The 24,533-nt window shown below is 40.0% G+C and overlaps 1 protein-coding gene across 13 annotated transcripts in view; it reads right to left on the bottom strand.

The window, feature by feature from the left end:
• Nucleotides 1-579: 579 nt before the first annotated feature.
• LOC125454694 (girdin-like) overlaps nt 580-24,533 on the bottom strand; it is a 322,453-nt gene continuing 298,499 nt past the window's right edge. For 7 of the 13 annotated variants that reach the window (XM_048535750.1, XM_048535756.1, XM_048535752.1 and 4 more), the window contains 6 exons: nt 18,616-18,672; nt 18,393-18,473; nt 17,521-17,795; nt 12,005-12,491; nt 3,725-3,826; nt 580-2,170 (listed from right to left, as the gene is read on the bottom strand). In XM_048535750.1, the coding sequence (XP_048391707.1) occupies nt 3,762-3,826; nt 12,005-12,491; nt 17,521-17,795; nt 18,393-18,473; nt 18,616-18,672 (965 nt within the window). In that variant the 3' untranslated portion in view covers nt 580-2,170; nt 3,725-3,761. The remainder of the gene's footprint in view (nt 2,171-3,724; nt 3,827-12,004; nt 12,492-17,520; nt 17,796-18,392; nt 18,474-18,615; nt 18,673-24,533) is intronic. The other 6 variants (XM_048535755.1, XM_059648515.1, XM_059648517.1 and 3 more) reach the window with 3 other exon arrangements.

The following is a 24,533-nucleotide window of genomic DNA, read 5'->3' as shown; positions in this document are numbered from 1 at the left end:
GAGAATGGTTCCCAGCCATGGCATTTTTAAAAGTCTATGATTGTGGATTTAATTCCCACTCTATAAATTGATCATAAAAATCAAAGCCAATATTCTTGAGAAGTCATAATGGCAGTTTCATTTAAGGTGCTGCTTTTGAATGAAACATCTAAATTCTAAACTAGCAATTTCATGCACAATTTTAAGGCTAGCAATGCGACAGCATTCTGGTCAAAAACCCTTTCTTCACATAGTACCACTCAAACAGAGGCTTATCTGTAAACTAGCGGTTACATTTTCTTCATAATTGACTGAACATCAAAGTAATTCATCATTTATAAAGCAATTTGAGATGTGGCAAAATAAAGGAATTCATAGATCACAAACAAAAAAAAATGAACAGGCTTTTAAAAGATACTGAAATTGATCATAACTTCTCTTTGAGCTTGTAGGATTTTTGGATAATATGAAATGGTGGAAAAGATGTATAATGATCTTGAAATGCGGCAATACTAAAATATTTAGTTGTATAGTTGTATCATCATGAAGTAATTTTCGTAACCATAAGTTATTCATATTACTTGACGGCAAAATTCCATGTTTTAGAACAGTAAGGAAACAGCAGTTAACACCTGTTTTATTAAGCTGTACATAAATAAACCAATAGTATGAGTTACTTTAGACACTCAAGATGAAAATCTAATTAGGATATCAAAAAGCAAAGGCACTGTCTCAGTACCTTCTGATTCACTACATTAGCATGCTGTGATGTTCTTTTAAAAAAAATCTATGACATAGACACCAGCTTTTCAATACAGTATCTATAAACGGTTATTTATGATTGAATAATGTAAACAAAATTCTGAAAATAACAATCTTAAATACTTTTAAATTCAAATCTTGCACAAGATAAACAATTTATGGTCTCTTATAAGGGAACATTTTGTACAAAAATAACTTGTTAAAATACTAAACACTAAGGGCTTACAACTAAATCAGCGCATTTAGACTCTGCACAGATACGCAAAATACTTCTGAATGTCAGCTGATTGCAGGATATAAAAGAAAAACTCCTGTATGCTAACGAACAAAAGTTACAATCTGCCAAAAACATGAGATTATTTGCTTTTTCAAACAAAATCTAAACATGACTTCAACAAATGTTGGTTGCAACTATTCTTGAGAATGTATTTCTGCTGTAGCTTTCTACTCAGTCAGTACGTATATATTCAATTTGTACATGGTTATTTTCCAGACAGTAATGTGTACAAAATTAAATGGGAGTTAAAAAATTTTTTACTAATGCTTTAGGATTATAAAACAAACAACAAATCTATTTCAAACAACTATGGAACTGAAAAATTCATTCTTCCTAAAATTAACAGTGTAAATGACAATGCAGTGTGTCAGTTGTTTTTGTCAGAAATTCAACATGACAGAATCTTTGCCAGCAGTCAAAAAATATTGCACACTTTGTGCTCTTATAGTTAAGTTAAAGAGGCTGTTACAAAATCCAATTTGCACATAGATATCAAGAATGACAGACATACAATGTTGCAATTCTATGGTGAAGATCCATTTACATTATATACTTCAGTCTTAGATTACATGCCAAAAATAAGCGTTACGGTATTATAAATCTTAACATAACATCACATTGCTATTGGCATACATCATGCAGTATGTAAAAACCCAAAGGTAGTTAGTGCAAGATACCATAAGCTATGTGATTTTATGTAGGATGCAGTGTAGCTCCACAACACTACTGCTTGTGTCTGCAGTCTTGCAAATAATAAAAGCACCACAGAGTTTGTTTAAAAGCTTTAATGAAAAATTAAAACAAACTGAAATATGGTGTGTCTTGTTCTTAAAAGTCAGCTGAACAAACAGTATATAAAACTGTTCATAGCATCTAAATTGTATTCAATTTTCTTGTAGAATTTAAATGAACTCTGGTGAAAAACTATGGAACTACCCAAAAATCATTACTCTGGAAGTATTTCATAACAACACTGGAGTCCAACTGTGCTCCTTGATTCAAGGAACAGTAAATGTCTCATTCTGCTTACTGAAGAGAGGTCACTGAATAGTTCTCATCATTTAATGCTTTAGTAATATTTCTTTATGGAGACAGTCTTGGTGCTTCTGCACTATAGGTTTCAAATTGACAGTTTGAAGGACACTTTTCTTTCTGTTTTGTAGGTCAGAGGAAAGAAAATGAAAAAGAATTAAGAAACTGGTTTAGATAATGGTTAAGTCTGAAACAAATAAGAACAAAAAACAATATCAAATATCACAAATGCATCATGCACAAGGAAACTTAAATTGTAGAAATTGCAGCATAGAACAAACATCCCTTGAGTGATCACGATTTATCATTGCATGCCAGATGTCATTGCTGAAATATTTTAGGAATAAAACAGGAATTACCTTAATGAGGCAGAAATGAAGCAACAGGCAAAATACCCAGCTTTAGCTCCTGAGCCTTACTTACATACTCTGATCCTGAGCCTTTCCTGAAGTCAGCGAGTTGGGAATACGCCAAAATTAGTATGGTGCAATGTACTGTGAACCGTTAATCTAGTTCTCTGACAAAGTAAGTTGGGGGAAGAGGTGACGATTAATAAGCAAGGGAAGCAAGAGACCTTGTGTATTCTAGTGCATTCAGAATGAGCACTCCTGGTTCTTCTGATCTACAAAGAACCTTAAAAAATTTACATGAAAAAATTACTTAATTGGGCCCTCCGTGATCAGGGTCCCTGCTGCCACCAGCTTTTGTTCATGAGCTGGGTGGGCACACTCTAATGAGGCCTATGGTTAAAATGGCTTTGTCTGATCATTTCGTTCAGGTGGCCTTACCATGTCTGAATATAGTATAAATGAAAACAACCATGAATGTGCTGGCAGCACAGCTGGGACTTATTCTACCCCATTCCATCTCTGCTGGTAGGAAGGAGGGGACAGATTAGAGTTGGCACGCAGGTCCCTTCTTTATCAACATGTCTTATGAATCTTTTTAAAAGGGAAACTATATTCCTGTCAAGTATCTGTTCATCTATTATGCTTAGATATTTATACCATATCAGTTAGTGTCCCTTATTTTACTTTCAAAAATATAATAACAATATGAAAGCAAATATTTTGTGGAAAATTTAACCATCAACAACACAATACAGAAGATGAAACTACATCACTGCGGGTAATTTTTTTCGGTAAAACAATTTTCTGCTCCTAGGTTTCCATGGCCAAACTCTTTTGAAATGTGCAACATGGGAACAAAGGAAGGCAAGTATACAGTATCTCTCTTACAAGCAATTATATTGAAGTAATAATTTGGATAAATATATTTACTTAAAGATTTGAAGCACTTGCCAGATCTTACAAAACAACCTTATTACAAATGTGAAACGGCAATAAGTCATGAAAGACTGAAATTAATAAGCCTAAGCAGTGGACTGCATACATACAAAATAAATGAACATTAAACACCTGTTTCCTTTTGTATTAAGCAAATGTGGAAGCCCCTGCCCAGGCATGCAGAATGAAAAATTAACAGTTAATATTGCTTAATGCATATTAATGCATTACACAAAGCCAATTTAATAGAATAAGCAAGCACATTTTTAGATCTGTTAAGCCAGCCACAGCAGAATGCTTCTGGAATAAACTCCTATAAGGATAATGTTAGTTTGTAAATAGGTAAATATTCTGATCCTCCCATTTACACTCCGGGCAGGAAACTTACCACCGTACCCCAATCACAAGATGAAGAACATTTACATCTAGGAGCTCTGTTGCTCCTCAGTTTTGCCTTGTGCACTTCTGAGTTCCTGCACAGATCCCACATCTGCAGAAAATAATCAAAGCACTTTAAATGGATCAGTCACCTGCCAAACATGTTTCAGTAGTTTATGTGTATAATATTTTTGCCTTAGGGTAATTGTACATGTTAATGCAAAATAGTTTGGCTTCTCAGTGTTAGGGCTCAAACGTGCTGGGGCAGATGGCAGTTTCATTCTGATCTGCTTCAGTGTCAAGGTCAGGCATATTCAGGAGGAAGGCTCGATTTACACTGTTATTACATCATCAGTGACAAAAAACACCAGCTGCAACTAATTCTAAAGTCATTGCATTATAAAGTACAGCAGTCATTAAAATTTTCTGATTACATTAATGATTTTATTTCAACACACATTCACAGCACAAGTAACCTATCTTTAAGTTTGGTGTTTTAGAACAAAATAAAATCACCCTTTAAACATACTTGTCATTATCATTTAAATTTATTTTGCCTGCTTTCCTGAAGTTTAGTGTTTTGATATTTATGAGTGACAGCTAAAGTTTAAACTATTAATTAATGTGAAACAATGGCAGAGAAATTCAGTAGTTTTTGAATGTTGTTTTGTCCAAGATAAATGCATTACGAGTAACTAATGAAATCACTGTGGGTTTCTATTACATAGATAGAAACATAAAAGATAGGCGTAAAAGGAGGCCATTTAGCCCTTCAAGCCTGCTCCACCATTCATTATGATCATGGCTGATTGTCCATCTCATTAGCCTAATTCTGCTTTCTCCCCATAACCTTCCCCATTTGCTCGAAGTGCTGTATCTAGCTGCCTCTTGAATACATTCAATGTTTTGGCATCAACTACTTCCTGTGGTAATGATATCCACAGGCTCACCACTCCTTGAGTGAAAAATGTCTCATCTCTGTCCTAAACAAACTTTACCGAATGCTCAAAATGTGACTGCTGGTTCTGGTCACACCCACCACTGGGAACATACTCCCTCTATCTACCCTGTCTAGTCCTATTAGAATTTTAAGTTTCTATGAGATCCTCCCTCATTCATCTGAACTCTAGTGAAAACAATCCTAAGCCAGTCAGTCAATCTCTCCTCATACGTCAGACCCACCATCCCTGGAACCAGCCTGGTAAACCTTTGCTGCGCTCCTTCGAGAGCAACAACATCCTTCTTCAGAAAAGGATAACAAAACTGATACAATATTCTAGCTGTTGTCTCACCTGTATATCTGCAACAACCCATCCCTGCTTTTGTACTTGAAACTCTTGCAATGAAGGCCAACATATCATTTGCCTTCTTTATTGCCTGCTGGACCTGCAATGCTTACCTTCAGCGACTGGTGCACAAAGATACCCAGGTCCCACTGCACATTCCCCTCTCCCAATTTACAGCCATTCAGGTAGAAATGCGTCTTCTTCTTTTTGCTTCCAAAGTGAATAACGTCACACTTATCCAAATTATACTGCATCTGCCATTCATTTGACCACTCACCCAACATGTCCAGATCATGCTGAAGGATCTCTGCATCCTCATCACAGTTCACACTTCCACGCAATGATTATAATTACTATCACCATTGCTAAATTAATAATTTCAAGTGTTTCTTTTAATTAGTGAAGACATACAATCCATCTACTTTTAATAAAACTGTTTCAAGTTTCTTATCAATTCCACTTGTGTTTTATGACCAACCACTGCGTCCCCCCCATTGCTTTTACTACCGTGGAAGTTTCTAATCTAGGATATTTAGTCTGAGAGTATCTTATACTTAACATCTTTATTTTATTTGTCTTCAACAATGATTATTTATGTTAGAATGCACCATGAACTATTTTTTAAAATATTGACAGAGCTTGATAACAAAGCTCAATCAAACAACCTTTTTTGCCTTCAGCTGCCTACATTCAAATCTCAATGTCTAAAATCCTAGCTAATCTCCTTGGGAAAGATTCAATTTGCTGTGTCCAACATTTTGTGGTAGCTGCACCTGCTATACATTTGCCAGCAGGTTCGGCCTACACATAAAACCTTGCTCCTGTTGGATGACATGGAATGAAATATCAAAAGGACAATAAAAATGGAAGGGACACAACAGAAACATAACAAAATATACAAATAGAATACCTCTTAAATATACATGATGGATAACCTACCAACTGGAGGTTCATTGATTATACTTGCAAAAACGTGCAAAAACAAGATATTTCAATATTTGATTGTTAGTTTGTATTACATATGCAAAAATATGCTGAGGCAAGATCAGTCATTTACCAATTCATACAGAAGAAATGCACAGCAAAGACAGAACTAGCCATGCCGAGGGTTACACATGCAGGATAACATTACACCACCAGTTTGCAAATGTTTAACAGGCAAGCTTTTTTAAAATTAAATTCACATTACAAATACATAAATCACATATAACCTTCAATGCTAACTTAATTTTTTTCTCCACACAAGTGATAACAATCAGGTAACTCTAGTATTAAATCTGTTGAAAAAATAAAAAGGTATTGGCAACAATCTTGTAAAGCCTGTTTCATCCAAATCTAGAAGTCCTCTGATGATTACAATATACATGGATTTAAGTAGGACAATAACCTTAATTGGGATCTTCACACTGGTTGCATTAGTACTAACTCTGTGGACATGCTGGAACATTTCAAATTTGGGGAGACGTTAACATTTTGTATAACTTTAAAAACAATATATTTGGGACTAAATTACTTTTCTAGCTTTTTTTAACCATTTAGTATCCATTGAAACATTTCAACTAAGCTAAACAGTCTTACTTTAATCTGTAACAAAACCGTATGATAGTCTGATGTGACTCAAATTTTACACTGGGTTCTTAATGACGCAAGAAAACATATTTCAGTTACCAAGGTAATTAGTTTAATTACTAAATTAATAATTAGTTTTTTTTAAGATTGATAATATTTTAAAATTTGAGCTACCTTTTAAATGATAACCTGTCTTTATCTATGCTACATAATTATCTATAAGAAATAAATCTAACTTTCCCAAAAATGTATAATTCTGCACATCTGATTTTAAGAAATGTTTTAAAACCTTATATTTCAATATTTTAAATTTATTATAATGACAGGAATTTTTGAAGCATTCTAGTGACTAGAACACATTAAGTAATAACAATTAAACATCTTTTTAGCATAAATATTGAGACTAAATAAGATACATAGGAGACTGATGGATTTAAATAAGAAATTGGCCATCTTTCACGTATCAACGGAAGGAGAGAGAGGAGTTGCCTATGATTCTTATTCACTTCTGAGTTTATCGTCTAAAACCAAACTTAGTTTTGTTACATATTGTATTGTATTTCAAGTGCTAGTCACTTAATGCCTTATACATTTTGAATGTTATCTTAACTGCTCTTTCTTCTAATATTATGGTGTCTTTGTTCAAGTTAGCATACTTTACTGCAAATGTAATAGGTCCAGATTACAGAAATTTAAAGCTCAATTATTACTATGATTTTGGGACATGTCACTGTACTGTCAATGTTCTTTTAATGGAGAAGCTGTGATACTCAGGAATTGCTCAGTGATACTGTTGTAACTAATGACTTGTAAAAGTTTTGCTTTTAACTAAAAATGAAATTCAAATAGCATAACCAGAATGTGGATAATTTGGAAAATGATTAAAGTGGTTCCATGCAAAGTTTTTTTTTAATCGTAGGCTGGTTTGTCCTTTTAAAATCAGAGATAATGGGAACTGCAGATGCTGGAGAATCCAAGATAAGAAAGTGTGGGGCTAGATGAACACAGCAGGTCAAGCAGCATCTTAGGAGCACAAAAGCTGATGTTTCGGGCCTAGACCCTTCATCAGAAAAGGGGGATGGGGAGAGGATTTACAAGTAAATAGGGAGAGAGGGGGAGGTGGACTGAGGATGGATAGAGGAGAAGATAGGTGAAGAGGAGAGTATGGGTGAGGAGGTAGGGAAGGGATAGGTCAGTCCGGGAAGGACGGACAGGTCAAGGGGGTGGGATGAGGTTAGTAGGTAGGAAATGGAGGTGCAGCTTGAGGTGGGAGGAGGGGATAGGTGAGAGGAAGAACAGGTTAGGCAGGCGGGTACGAGCTGGGCTGGTTTTGGGATGCAGTGGGGGGAGGGGAGATTTTGAAGCTGGTGAAATCCACATTGATAACATTGGACTGCAGGGTTTTCAAGCGGAATATGAGTTGCTGTGCCTGCAACCTACGGGTGGCATCATTACAGCACTGCAGGAGGCCCAGGATGGACATGTTGTCTAAGGAATGGGAGGGGAGAGTTGAAATGGTTCGTGACTGGAAGGTGCAGTTGTTTACTGCGAACCGAGCGTAGGTGTTCTGCAAAGCGGTCCCCAAGCCTCCGCTTGGTTTCCCCAATTTAGAGGGAGCCACAGCGGGTACAGTGGATGCAGTATACCACATCGGTGGATGTGCAGGTGAACATCTGATTGATGTGGAAAGTCTTCTTGGGGCCTGGGATGGGGGTGAGGGAGGTGGTGTGGGGGCAGGTGTAGCATTTCCCGCACCTCATCCTTCACACCCCGCCCTCGCAATAACCGCCGAAAGAGAATCCCTCTAGTCCTCACATACTATCCCACCAACCTCTGGATACAACGCATTTTCCTCCAACACTTCCACCATTTACAATCTGACCCCACCACCCAAGACATTTTTCCATCTCCACCCTTGTCTGCCTTCTGGAGAGACCACTCTCTCCGTGACTCCCTTGTCCGCTCCACACTCCCCTCCAACTCCACCACACCCGGCACTTTGCCCTGCAACCGCAGGAAGTGCTACACCTGCCTCCATACCTCCTCCCTCACCCCCAACCCAGGCCCCAAGATGACTTTCCACATCAAGCAGATGTTCACCTGCACATCCGCCATTGTGGTACACTGCATCTGCATTATACGGTGTGGCTTCCTCTACATTGGGGAAACCAAGCAGAGGCTCGGGGACCGCTTTGCAGAACACCTACGCTCGGTTCGCAGTAAACAACTGCACCTCCCAGTTGCAAACCATTTCAACTCCTCCTCCCATTCCTTAGATGACACGTCCATCCTGGGCCTCCTGCAGTGCTGTAATGATGCCACCCGTAGGTTTCAGGAACAGCAACTCATATTCCGCTTGAAAACCCTGCAGTCCAATGGTATCAATGTGGATTTCACCAGCTTCAAAATCTCCCCTCCCCCCCAACTGCATCCCAAAACCTGCCCAGCTCGTCCCGCCTGCCTAACCTATTCTTCCTCTCACCTATCGCCTCCTCCCACCTCAAGCTGCATCTCCACTTCCTACCTACTAACCTCATCCCGCCCCCTTGACCTGTCCGTTCTCCCCAGACTGACCTATACCCTCCCTACTTCCCCACCCATACTCTACTCTCCACCTATCTTCTCCTCTATCCATCTTCAGTCCACCTACCCGTCTCTCCCTATTTATTTCAGAATCCTCTCCCCATCCCCCCTTTCTGGCGAAGGGTCTAGGCCCGAAACATCAGCTTTTGAGCTCCTAAGATGCTGCTTGGCCTGCTGTGTTCATCCAGCCCCACACTTTGTTATCTTGTCCTTTTAAAATGATGAATGCATGGATCAAGTAAAGTGATGTTGGAACTAGGATTGCTACTGGGCATCTTGAATATCATCATGCATTTCCGGGTCCAGTACAACGATGAAACATGAGCCAAATTTGCCTTAAGTTGCCTTGTCAGATAAAAGCAACCCTTATTGACCAGTTGCATTTTAAAACTTCATTCCAGCCTTGTCTAAACTGCCAGTTCCATGCAATTTATGGTGAACTGGCAGTGGTGCCAAGATAGAAAACTCGCAAGTAACATGACAAACCTATTCAGGTAGAACCTTTGTTACACAGACTTTCAAGACAAGGTGAACCATTTACATTTGAATGACAGAGGTACAAGAAAATTGTGCTAACTAGTTACATCGTTAGTTCCCACTCCTAATTGAATCTACAGAGAACTGAATACCCATCCATGCATGCACACTGCTACTTTTCATTTCCTGTTTATACCTTTTCTAGCAGTGTGCATTTAATTGCTCAATGGTGACAAGAGTAAAAACGAAACAGAGAAAAAAACTTATAGGCCTGCAAATAACTTAGTTTGCAAGAATCCTAAGATACAGATAGATCGATGATTCAACGGATCAAAGATGAGTTTCATTAAAATAATTCTGAAACAAATGTAAGATGTATAATGTAAGAAAATCAAGTTTTGATACATTGGTAAGAGCACTTGCAACTTAGAATTTCAAATGACCAGCAATGGTGTTTTCTCATCATAATATTTTATGGCATAAAAATACATTTTGTTATATCCACTGGGAAAATAAACTGGACAACAGTGTAGAACTTTAAAGTGTTAGCATCTTAATGTCTGAAACTTAGTTATGGTTTAGAACAGTACATTAAAGCAAGCTAAGCCTTGCAGATTTGTTGTCATTAGTTTCAGATAATATTTTCTGTCAATCAGTGTAAATAAATGCTGCAGGTACAACATACACAGCTGTTGAACTAGGTGGCAAAATATGAAATTTCAAGTAAAAAGTAAAACTGCTTGCTTATGTTTTTAAAAATACAGCTGTGCTCCATTTTCCCATCTCATGATTCCATTAGATCTTCTTTCTCCCGCCAACTCCTTTCCCAATCTGCCTCTCCTTTTGTAAGGAACAAGTGGGCTGTGCTTTGCACCTTCTTACAACATCCAGTGACAGTAAGAACTTGTCATTTAATAAATCATAAATACAGATCTGTGTCCTCTGTAGCATGGATATATTGGTTCTTGAGTTTGTGAAATCATTAGCTGTGCTGTAATTTACTTGCTATTTATCTTTTTCCAATATTGTTGAGTCAGAAAAATAAATGACACAGAGTCAAAGATGAATTGTTTACATATTACTTCAACTAATGATGCAAAAAGGAGAATTTTCCAAAACGCTTTACAAAATGATTCAAGTGGTTAGGCACAACTTAAATTTTATATTTTAAAAATATACAACAATGTAAAATTATTTGCAATACTTAACAGCCTTTTGATAGAGGGCTGTGGGACCACACAACTAAGAAATAGCCAATTTCTCTAATTACGGAATTTCATGAAATTAAAAAAAATTCCTGCTTTCACACATTAAAGAAATATTCAAGAAAATGCTGACCACAAGATGTGTTCAGAAGTCAGAGGAGCTTCCTTCAAAACATATTGTGAAACTTAAGTCAAAAGTAGATTCAGTCAAAATTAAAAGGATCCAATCAAAAAGTTAACAATGAAAACAGGATGAGTTTTATGCAAGCTAAGATTTCAGCACAAATGTTATGAAACCGGACAACTTCAGATAGGAAACCTGTGTAGTTTAACTTATTAGGAAAGGAAGGCTACAATTATACACGATTGCTCAAGGATTAATCTTATTTCTGTACACTGCAAGAACAGTTTATCCAATATCGTATTTCCTACTGATACTGTGTAGATATCTGTTTTGCTGTTTAGTTCTTAAGATATTTGATGTCCTTGTTATTACTTTTAGGGCCTTTACTATTTTAAAATCTGCAGACTGATAATCATTTCACAGCGCCGCAAGTCATTAGACACATCCATATTCATACCATACAGTCTGCTTATCTTCTGACATTATTGAAGGAGACACTGAAACATGCATGCTTTCTTCTGTAAATTCAGTAGTTGGGAGTTTACTACTAACAAGAGGGGAATTTAACTCACTACTATCCTGATTCTCAAACTTAAATAGTTCACTGGATTTTGAAATAATTATTCTCTGATCTTGCTCTGGAAACTGGACTGTTTTAATTGGCGACACCATAGCAATATCAGTTGGCCGTGCCATTGGCAATCTACTGATACTACTGGCAGGCTTAGCGGATAAATTGGACGAGGAAAGATGTATGTTAGTGTAGGGACCCATTCCAACTGGGTCAGGTTCGGCAATCACAGAGCCAGATAAAAAACCAAGAGCAAGGGATGAGACAGATTTTGAAATGGTTTGACCTTTTTCATCAGTTACAGTGCCAGTGAAAACTCTCTTGATGTTTGTACTATTACAGTCAAAATCTAGAGACTGACCATGAATGAAGGGACTGATTGATTGAGATTTCTGCAAATTGGATGCTGCTTGAACCTGATAAGCTACAAGCTTAGAAAAAAGGGGTTGGTGGTAATGATCAGCTTGGTACTCACTGGGTAAAGTCCGAGCGCTCGTTACCACCTTGCCTGGAGAAGGATCTATTGATACAGGTGCTCTATTATCTCGCGACATGAATTCATGAATGCTTGTTCTTCGATTCGACCCCTCTGCTGTAGAGATCACATGACTTGCACGGGGTAGAATAGGAGAACTGCAGCAGTCTGTTTGAGCTGGTCGTTGTGGCATAATTGGCAGTTCACTGACTGACACAGTCTTTCCTTGGTTTACAATGGTTGGCTCTATTGCACTGCTTGTAACAGAGATACGGTCTGATTTCCGAATACATGGCCACATGTATTGTTCAGACTTTTGTAATTTGCCAATAAAAGAATCTGCAATCTCTCTTCCTCCAGATGATTTTACAGTAGCACCATTATTGATAACTTCTTGATTCAATTTCTCGGTTCCAACCAGTTCAGGAAAATCTGTGATTTTTGTGAAAACATCATCGAAAATATTGTCTTGGCTTTCAGAATGGACCTGTGCAAACAAAATATGAATAATTAGCAAGTTATTAAATATATTAACAGATTTTATCTCACTCTATATTGAGTTTTTTCAGCTAAAATATACCACATCTTGCAGCACTTTTCATAGCTGATATCATAGCTGTGATTCTAGATTTTAAAAAAAATCACCATTTAAAAATTGGAAGTCTCATCTTTCCTTTCTCATGTAGCCCTATAAACAGGACTCCATCCTGAGTAGCCTCTCATTCACTAATCTGACTCATAGCTGATCAAATATTCAGAAACATATATTTAAATTGTTAGTCAGTTATAGTTTTATAAATAAACCACAAATGGAAACTTCCTTGGATTTCTGCCCATTTCATAACTTAACTGAACTTCCACTGTAGTAGATGCAGATCTGAGAAAATTCCTAGACTGTGCGTTTCTCCCCTCAGTTTCAGTATTAACATATCAGATCTACTGAATAGGAGCTGTTAAGGCAATTGCGGCTAGTTGTGCAGAAAATAAAGTAGAAAAAATCAGATATAATGGGAACTGCAGATACTAGAGAATCTGAGATAACAAAGTGTGGAGCTGGATGAACACAGCAGGTCAAGCAGCATCTTAGGAGCACAAAAGCTTGACCCTTCATCAGAAAAGCGGGATGGGGAGAGCATTCTGAAATAAATATGGAGAGAGGGGGAGGCAGACCGAAAATGGATAGAAAAGAAAATAGGTGGAGAGGAGAGTATGGGTGGGGAGGTAGGTCAAGGAGGCAGGATGAGGTTAGTAGGCTGGAAATGGAGGTGCGGCTTGAGTTGGGAGGAGGGGATACGTGAGAGGAAGAACAGGTTAGGGAGGCGGGGATGAGTTGGGCTGGTTTTGGGACACAGTGGGGGAAGGGGAGACTTTGAAGCTTGTGAAGTCCACATTGATACCATTGGGCTGCAGGGTTCCCAAGCGGCATATGAGTTGCTGCTCCTGCAACCTACGGGTGGCATCATTATGGCACTGCAGGAGGCCCAGGATGGACGTCGTCTAAGGAATGGGAGGGGGAGTTGAAATGGTTTGTGACTGGGAGGTGCCGTTGTTTACTGCAAACCAAGTGTAGGTGTTCTGCAAAGTGGTCCCCAAGCCTCTGCTTGGTTTCCCACACTGGCCCTAAACCTCACCGCTTCCTCCGTTACATTGATGACTGTATTGGCGCTGCCTCATGCTCCCAAGAGGAGATCGAACAGTTCATCCATTTTACCAACACCTTCCATCCCAACCTCAAGTTCACCTGGACCATCTGCAACACATCCCTCACCTTCCTGGACCTTTCTGTCTCATCTCAGGCAACCACCTACACACCAATGTCCATTTCAAGCCCACCGACTCCCACAGCTAGCTGGAGTACACCTCCTTCCACCCACCTTCCTGCAAAAATTCCATCCCCTATTCCCAATTCCTTTGCCTCCGCCACATCTGCTCCCAGGATGAGGCATTCCACTCCCATACATCCGAGATGTCCTCGTTCTTCAAGGACTGAAACTTACCCCCACCACCCCCCGCCCCCAGCAGTGGTCGAGAATACGCTTGACCATGTCTCCCGCATTTCCCGCACCTCAACCCTCACACCCCACCTCACAATAACCGCCAAAAGAGAATCCCCCTAGTCCTCACATACTACTCCACCAACCTCCGGATACAACGCATTATCCTCCAACACTTCTGCCATCTACTATCCGACCCCACCACTAAAGACGTTTTTCCAAACCCATCCTTGTCTGCCTTCCGGACAGACCACTCTCTCCGTGACTCACTTGTCCGCTCCACACTCCCCTCCAACCCCACCACACCTGACACTTTCCCCTGCAACCGCAGGAAGTGCTACAACTGCCCCCACACCTCCTCGCTCACACCTATCCCAGGCCCCAAGAAGACTTTCCACATCAAGCAGAGGTTCACCTGCACATCCGCCAATGTGGTATACTGCATCCGCTGTGGTTTCCTCAACATTGCAGGAGCAGCAACTCATATTCCGCTTGGGAACCCTGCAGCCCAATGGTATCAATGTGGATTTCACCACCTTCAAAATCTCCCCTCCGCCCACTGCATCCTAAAACCAGCCCAGCTCATCCCCGCCTGCCAAACCCGTTCTTCCACTCACCTATTCGCTCCTCCCACCTCAAGCCGCACCTCCATTTCCTACCTAACCTCATCCCACCCCCTTGACCTGTCCGTCCTCCCCGGACGGACCTATTCTTTCCCTACCTTCCCACCTATTTTCTCCTCTCCACCTATCTTCTCCTCTATCCATCTTCGGTCCGCCTCCCTCTCTCTCCCTATTTATTTTAGAATCCTCTCCTCATCCCCCTTTTCTGATGAAGGGTCTCGGCCCGAATCTTCAGCTTTTGTGTTCCTAAGATTCTCTTTAGCCAGCTGTCTTCATCTAGCTCCACAAGTTGTTATCTAGAAAAAATATCAAATGATCTACAATTTCTCAGAATTTTGGTTGGCGATGTGTGCGCTTATTTCCTCTGAAGAGGAAAAGTAAGCTGTTTGAATAAGAGAGTTAATAATATATATTTATTTCAGGATTGGTTGCAGCTGATTTGTTACATCCTGTCACGAATTCAATAATAGCCTGACACTATATTTGTAAAATCCAATGTTTGAAAGTAAAATCAGGTGTTACTGAATTTTGCTACATTAAGAATTACACAGTTATTCTTGGAGATACTCCAAGAAACATATGTTGAAAACGGTGCAGGATACCTTCATTCAGCAATTATAAATAAAAATTAAGTAGATTAGAACATAGAACATGGAATACTACAGTGCAGTACAGGCCCTTCGGCCCTCGATGTTGCACCAACCCTATAAAATCAAACTGAAGCCCATCTAACCTACACTATTCCACTATTATCCATATGTTTATCCAATGACCATTTAAATGCCCTTAAACTTGGCGAGTCTACTACAGTGGCAGGCAGGGCATTCCACGCCCTTACTACTCTCTGAGTTAAGAACCTACCTCTGACATCTGTCCTATATGTATCACCCCTCAATTTAAAGCTATGTCCCCTCGTGGTAGCCATCTCCATCCGAGGAAAAAGGCTCTCACTGTCCACCCTATCTAATCCTCTAATCATCTAGTACGTAAGTCACCTCTTTACCTTCTTCTCACTAATGAAACCAGCCTCACGTCCCTCAGCCTTTCCTCATAAGACCTTCCCTCCATACCAGGCAACATCCTGGTAAATCTCGTCTGCACCCTTTCCAATGCTTCCAAATCCTTCCTATAATGCGGTGACCAGAACAGTACGCAATACTCCAAATGTGGACGCACCAGTGTTGTACGCCTGCAGCATGACCTCATGGCTCCGAAACTCAATCCCTCTACCAATAAAACCTAACACACCGTACGCTTTCTTAACAATCCTATCAACCTGGGTGGCAACCTTCAAGGATCTGTGGACATGGACACAGAGATTTTTCTGCTCATCCACACTACCAAGAATCTTACCAATAGCCCAGTGCTCTGTATTCCTGTTACTCCTTCCAAAGTGAATCACCTCACATTTTTCTGCATTAAACTCGCCCATTTGCCACCTCTCAGCCCATCTCTGCAGCTTATCTATGTCCCTCTGTAACCTGCAACATCCTTCCGCACTATCCACAACTCCACCAACTTTAGTGTCATCTGCAAATTTACTAACCCATCCTTCTACACCCTCATCCAGGTCATTTATAAAAATGACAAACAGCAGTGGCCCCAAAACAGATCCTTGCGGTACACCATTAGTAACTGAATTCCAGGATGAACATTTCCAATCAACCACCACCCTCTGTCTTCTTCCCACTAGCTAATTTTTGATTCAAACCACCAAATCACCCTCAATCCCATGACTCCGTATTTTATGCAATAGCCTACCGTGGGGAACCTTATCAAATGCTTTACTAAAGTCCATTTATACCACATCAACCGCTTTACCCTCATCCACCTGTTTGGTCACCTTCTCAAAGAACTCAGTAAGGTTTATGAGGCATGACCTACCCTTTACAAAACCGTGTTGACTATCCCTAACAAATTATTCTATTCTAGATGATAATAAATCCTATCTCTTATAATCATTTCCAACACTTTACCTACAACCGAAGTAAGGCTCACTGGTCTGTAATTCCCAGGACTGATCCTCCTCCCCTTCTTGAACAAGGGGACAACATTTGCTATCCTCCAGTCTTCTGGCACTATTCCTGAACATATTGATGACATTAGACGAGCTTGCATTGTATTGTGCAAAGTTTTAACAACTGAAGGATGATCCAATTGAGTTGTTTAAAATTATCAAGGAATTTCTTAGATTAGATGCAGATAAATTATTTCCTATGGGGAGGAAATCCCGAAGAAGTAGGCACAACTTTGAAATTGGATCCAGGTCATTTAGGAATTGAGAGAAACAGGGTGTAGAGCTGGATGAACACAGCAGGCCAAGCAGTATCAGAGGAGCAGGAAAGCTGACGTTTCGGGCATAGACCCTTCTTCAGAAAGAAGGCGGCCTGTGTTCATCCAACTCTACAACCCTGTCATCTCAGATTCTCCAGCATCTGCAGTTCCTACTATCTCTGAAACATTTAGGAATTAAATCAGGAAATGTTTTTCACTTAAAACGTGTAGATGGAAATCCAGCATTCTCTGTCCAGAAAGGCTGTGAATGTAAGGTCAAGTGAAATTTTCAAGATGGAGATCAACAGCTATATCAGAAGATTTGGAACAAATTGAGTAAATGGATGTGCACAGCAAATGAGAGAAGATGAGAAAGCGAGATCCACAAACAGAAATTTTAGGGAAAATGAAGGGAGAAAACGTTTGGTGGTTCCACCTCGATAATCATCTTTGTTGAGACAGACCAGATTGCATCAATGTAAATGAGAAACAACTGATCAAGAAATACTATAACTGGTGTACAAAGAGTAAAGAAAATTACAGCACAGAAACAGGCCCTTCGGCCCTCCAAAGCCTGTGCTGATCCAGATCCTCTACACACTAACTATTTTACTGTGCAACTGACCTCTGGGGATTGGTTTACGTTGCTTTCATCCAGAAACTGTTGCAAGGTAACTACTTCACTTCCAGGTGATGTGGCTTTATTTCTTTGCTGAGAATGAGCTTGGGTTCCATCACTTCTAGGTTCTTCATGCTGGAAGGATGAGTTGTCTTTTTCCAAGTTTTGTATATGATGATTATATTGAAGGCTGCTGCTCAACAATACTTGATCATCATAAATTGGACCATATTCTCCACTGCTGTGACTTTGGGATCTACTGCGGCTGCCATTAACTGCACCTGTTTAAAAGCAAAAGAAATCATGGCGTAAAACCTAACCTCATCTACCATATTGGAAATGAAATACAGAGTACAGGAAAAACACCTGGCATTTCTATGCAAATGGAACGAACAAAAGATCAAATTGTTGTGGATTAGAACACTAAATATCATACCTGCATGAGCAAAGCAAATCTAAATATTTATATGGAGCCAGACGGTGATAGTGGTAGGTACAATTTATCAACGAATCGTGCTTATTGTGGTAACAGCATTGGATTACCTTTGCACTTATATTCTACCATAAAATGTAGGTATTCTTGTTGAAGTCAGTTTAATACTGAATGCAATAGAAAATGAGGAAATTGTATTCACACTTGACCTAATAATTTCAAACATTCTACATACAAATAAGACAGGTACCAGACCTAGCAGAATAAAATAACATTTTCTCTCCAAAATTCTGTGTAGGAAAAGATTCTGAATCATCAAAAAAATACTCATCCCGTAAACACTCATTGCATTTCAGCACGCAGCCTAAATAAAAAATAAGAAATGTGAGAACAGTAACAATATAAAAGTGGAACTGATTAAAAAAGGTAATCAGCCAAGGCATACCTTTTACATCGTGAGCTGAAGCATTATTATTGTTATTGCTACTGGATGTCCTGCTACTATCAAGGCTGGCTGGTCTGGAAGCTAAATGGAAATTGGGAAACAGCAGGAGATAAAAATGAGTGGAGGACACTTTACCTTTGATCATTGAAACAGATAAGGCAGGGATGCATGCAGTGTATCACAGGCTGAGCATGCCCAAGGTTAGAAAAGAGTTGTGTCTTACAGATCAGAAAGCCAAGAATTTTCGAGGCAGTCCAATTGGACACGTTGGAACATAGCACTATAGGAAAAGCAGATAAACAGAAATATAAGGGAGTGGGCTGGACAGAAAACAGTAACCCTATCAGGGCAACAGTAAAAGTGGAAAGCCAGGCTATTTCATGCCAAATACAGATGAAGAATAGAATGTGCAGGACATTAGTGTGATTTTATGACTTACAACAAGTATGACAGGGTATTCTGTAAACTGTAGGGCTGTCAAGAGCAGAAGGAGCTGGAGTGCATCCATTATAATTATTCTGTAACCCTTCTTGCTCAAATAGAAACAAGCACATTGTAAATATCCATAAGAAGGATGAAAAGATTCATCATTACAACTACCACCAGTATTTAATGCTAAATGATTTTTTTTCCCCTCAGTCAGGCTTTCATGATTTTTGTTTATAGGATTTTTGTTTCTCACATATATATTCAATGAATATAATAAATTTACACCCAAGTGTAATGCGTTTAAGTGCAATTTCTATGTAAAAGTATTTCCTCCTCCACCTATCTCATTCTTAACTAAAGTTAGATCCAATTTACTGTCCAAGTCATAACCGTAAAAACATACTGTCAACAAATTTACCCAATGCTGCCCCTTTATTGTCCTGCAAAATGCCCACCTTTTCCATGAAAATTTGAAAGCAAATGTCAATTGAGATTATAAATTGTACTGTGGTGCCTTAGCCACAGAAGAAGCACCTGTTCACTAGAAAAATGACAGAGCCCTTACCTAAGTCTATCTCAAGTGACACAGATCACAAAGTTTCTGAACCAATCTATTAGAAACTCCTAATTTCAATATTTGCAATGTTGTTCTGAAATTATTAAAAGGTCTAAAACATGTATTCATTATTGTAGGATTAAGCAAAAATCCCCATTATCCAAAATACTGGACAAAGCCCTGGACTTTTCAAAACTTTGAAAAGATAAATGGAAGCTAGAATGAGTTCTGTGGAAAATACACAAACACAATCCACAGAATGTCTCTGTCTGGAATCATTGCTTAGCCTGGAATTCCAATTTACACCTCCACTCTAAAAGATCAAGCAACTGACTCTAGCCAGGATAGCTTCTACACCTCAGACTACACAGCACAGACACCACGGAGGCGACAGAGATACCGAATGTGCAACTTCAATTGAAATCCACTCATTCAGTGAGACATCAAAACATTCAACTTCAATCAAAATCAGTTCACACTGGAAACACCAGGAACTCCATGGACCACACAGATTTGAGGGGAGATAACAGGGCACAACAGTCTGTATAATTGCCAGTCCTGACCGCATCTGGAGGAGACAAACTTCTCCCAATAAGCTTCTGCACAAACAACTTTCCTACAGGCTTTCAGTCCCAATAAGCCGCTTCAAAACCAGGAATCATAGAGGACAAAGTGAGAACCAAGAACAGGGAAGTAAACCAACGGCACCATTGGAACAAAGGACATCCGAAAGTGGGGAAGCCAGCCAAGTACTATCCGAACAAGAGCTTCCAGACACGTGCCAGTTCCGAACCAACAGAACCAAAGACAAGAACCTCAGCAACTAGGTGCAGTTTAAGACTGCTTGTTCCTCAGAGGTGAGTGGAAAATCTCATGATCCCAAAGTTCTGACTTAGCTAGCAGGTGGGTTGTGACAGTGCATTGTGTCCCCATGGGTAGGAAGCCTGATTAAAAGGCTCTGTAATTAAAACTGTTGTCTCTAGGTTCTAATAGCTTTAATCTAGCTAATGGTGTACTTATTAGTTAGACTATCCTCTGTATAATTGACAGTATCAATTTTCCAGATTATTGCATTTACCTATATTTGTGTTATATGCACCCTTTGCATTGTAAATAAACAGAGGTTCTTTTGCCCTGAAACATCTGTCTACTTCATTTCACACTCCTTAAGTAAGTCGAGTGTCTAGAACCAGGGGGTGATTTGAACTACCTAAAATCAGAAACTGATTGCTAATCAGTAAAACTGTAATGACAGGAAAAAAATTGCAATTACAGAATGTATACTTGAAGATAAACAGAAGATGTATTAATTATGGGTCAAATTCTCTGTGATTTTGATTTAATTCTGATATATTCTTTCTGCACAGGTAATGGCAGGTCTGAAGTATACAGTCTGATATTGGTCACTGTTGGAAACTACACTGCAAACCAGTGTATTTTAACATTTCTTATTTGGTATTTTCTGTGCAGTATGAAATCTCATTTAATTGTGTTACAGTAGTAACTAGCCTCTACAGCATAAATAAAAAACTTATCAGTCAGCACACTACCTGTTTTTGAAAATTATAAGCAATGAAAACTAACTATCAAAAGCAGGTGGGTAAGGGGACAATGGTCATCCGGAATCATGAGTAGCTGGCTGTCCATGGTCATTGCCAAGAAGTTTTAGATCGTCGATTGACACAGCACGGATAGCCAGGCCCCAAAACAAAATATGTCAATAAGTATAGATGAGAGATGGTTAGTGGCAAGAAAATCCAGCGAAACATGCATCAATCTTCTGGGGGAGTAAACCAGGAGTTCCCCTACATCAGCTTGAGAGATGGACAAAGGCAAAGACAATGCAAACCACCAGCCCCGCTTGTCTATCCTACAGGATGGCTTCAGGATTGGTGAAGCATTCTCACTGCAAGTTGATGGCCTAGTGGTATTGTTGCTAGGTTATTAATACAGAAAGTCAGCTAATATTCTGGGGAGCCAGGTTTGAATCCCTCCAAAGCAGATGATGGAATGTGAATTCAACAAAATAAAACAAAGCCATCGAACACCTAGAATTAAGAAGTGACTGATGACCATGAAACCATGTTGACTGTTGGAAAAACCCATCTAGCTCACTAATGTCCTTCAGGCAAAGAAATCCATCATCCTCACCTGGCCTGGCCTACACGTGACTTCAGCACCACAGTGAATCTCTCTCACTTGCCCACTGAAATGGCATAGCAACTCATTCAGTTGTATCAACTGCTATGAAATTTCATAAAGAAACAAAACTAGACAGACCTAGGCACTGGAAAAGGCAACAGCAGAAACAATCTCAAACCCTAAAAAGTTCTCCTTACTAAATTTTGGTGGCTGATGCCAAAACTGTGACAGCAGTATCACATACTAGTCAAGATCAACCTGACACAGTCATACTAACGGGCAAGAAAACCTCCTGATTACCAGGCACTGTCCACCATCAGCTAACAAATCAGTTCTCCTCCATGGTGAGCAACACTTGGACTGAGTACTGAGGGTGGCTAGTGCACAAAATGTACTTTGGGTTTAGGATTTCAATGTCCACTACCAAGAGTGGCTTAGCAACAGCACTACTGATGGATCCTAAAGGATATAGCTGGATCTACGGTAGGAGAACCAACAAGAGGGAAAAACATATTGGATCTCATCCAATCTGCCAGTGGAAAATGCACCTGTCCAGGATTTTATCAGTGAGCAGTGGTCACTCTTAATCTTTGTAGAGATGAAGTCCCACCTTCACTTTAACAGACATCATTGTGTTGTGTGGCACCATCACTGAGCTAAATGGGACAGACTTTGAACACATGTAGTAACTCAGGACTGGGCATCCATGAGGTGCTGTGGGCCAACGCAGAGTCGTATTCTAATGTAATCTTCAACCTCACGGCCCAGCACATCTCCCGCTCAACGACTACCATCAAGCCAAGGGGTCAATCCTGGTTCAATGGAGAGTGAGAGACAGCATACCAGGAGCAGCACCGGGCATATCTGAAAGAGATGTCAACCTGGTGAAGATACTAAACAGGGCTATTTGAATGTCAAACAGCAAGTGATAGACAGAGGTAAGCAGCCCCAACACCACTAGAACAGATCTAAGTTTTGCTGTCCAGCCACAATCATTCATGATTGCTGGTGGGCAATTACACAACTCACTGGAGGAGAAGGCATCACAAATATTCCCATCCTCAATGATGGAACAGCCGAGTGTATCAGTGCCAAACAGAAGGCCGGATCATTGTCACCATCTTCAGCCAGAAGTGCAGAGTACATGATCCAGCTTGACCTCATCCAATAGTTCCCAGCAGGCTTCAGCCAATTTGATTCACACTATGTGATATCAAGAAATAGATGGAGGCAGTGGATACTGTAAAGGCTATGGGCCCCGACAACATGCTACCCATAGTAGTACAGACTTGTCCTCCAAGTTCAGCAGACACTAGGGAAGGCAAATCCAATGTCAGCCTTGATTTCAACAGGAATGCAATATAAAAATTGTTACAACTATACAAGGTACTGGTTAGACTACATCTAGAAAATCTTTTTTCCATCATAAAGTCAGAGATCGGAATGTTTGCCAATGACTGCACAATGTTCAGTAACATTCGTAGTTCCTCAAATACTGAAACAGTCTCTGTACAAATGCAACAAGATCTGGACAATAACCGGGCTGACACGTGGCAAGTTACATTTGTGCCAGGCAATGACCAACTCCAACAAGAGACAATTTATTAATACCCCTTGATCTTCAATATTGTTACCATAACTGAATCCCCCACTATCAATATCCTGGGGGGTTACCATTGATCAGAAACTCAAATGGCGTCACCACAGAAACACAGCAGCTCCAACAACAGGTCAGAGGCTAGGAATACTGCAGCTAGTAACACACCTCCTGACTCCCCAAAGACTGTCCACCATCCACAAGATGCAAATCAGGAGTATGATGGAATATTCCTCACTCGCCTAGATATGTGCAGTTTCAACACCACTCAGGAAGCTTGACAATCTAGCACAAAGCAGCTGGCTTGAGACACAGCACATCCACAAGCTTCCATTCCCTCCACTACCAATGCCCAGTAACAGCAGTGTGTACTATAAACAAGATGCATGGCAGAAATTCACCAAAGATCCTTAGACAGCACCTTCCAACCCCATGACCACTTCCATCCAGAGGGACAAGGGCAGCAGAGGTATGCACCAAGATCCCCTCCAAGGTAATCACTATCTTGACTTCGAAACAATTCGCCACTCCTTTAATGTCACTGGGTCAAAATCCTGGATTCCCTCCCTAAAAACATTGTGGGTCTACCTACAGCACATGAACAGCACTTCAATGAAGCAGCCCAATATCACCTTCTCAAGGGCAACTATCGGTGGGCAATAAATATTAGCCAGCCAGTGAAGTCCATGTGTGAATAAAAATAGCCATCACACTTGTTATACTGGATGTGAGTTTGCTCGCTGAGCTGGAAGGTTAGTTTTCAGATGTTTCGTCACCATTCTAGGTAACATCATCAGTGAGCCTCCGACGAAGCGCTGGTGTTATGTCCCGCTTTCTATTTATCTGGTTAGGTTTCCTTGGGTTGGTGATGTCATTTCCTATGTTGGTGATGTCATTTCCTGTTCTTTTTCTCAGGAGATGGTAGATTGGCTCCAAATCAATGTGTTTGTTGATGGAGTTCCGGGTGGAATGCCATGCTTCTAGAAATTCTCGTGTGTGTCCTTCCTCATCTGTATGTAAGGATACGAGTGATAGTGGGGTCATGTCGTTTTGTGGCTAGTTGATGTTCCTGTATTCTGGTGGCTAGCTTTCTGCCAATTTGTCCAATGTAGAAAGCTAGCCACAAAACGACATGACCCACTACCACTCGTATCCTTACATACAGATGAGGAAGGACACCACTTTGATTGGGACAACACATCCATCCTAGGACAAGCCAAACAGAGACACACACGAGAATTCCTAGAAGCATGGCATTCCAACCGCAACTCCATCAACAAACACACTGATTTGGAGCCAATCTACCATCCCCTGAGAAAAAGAACAGGAAATGACATCACCAACACAGGAAATGACATCACCAACCCAAGGAAACCTAACCAGATAAATAGAAAGCGGGACATAACACTAGCGCTTT

Source organism: Stegostoma tigrinum, chromosome 9 (assembly GCF_030684315.1).
Source record: "Stegostoma tigrinum isolate sSteTig4 chromosome 9, sSteTig4.hap1, whole genome shotgun sequence".
NCBI classification, from domain to species: Eukaryota; Metazoa; Chordata; class Chondrichthyes; order Orectolobiformes; family Stegostomatidae; genus Stegostoma; species Stegostoma tigrinum.
Note: the sequence above shows the minus strand (reverse complement) of the source record. Positions and strands in the feature narration are given on the sequence as shown.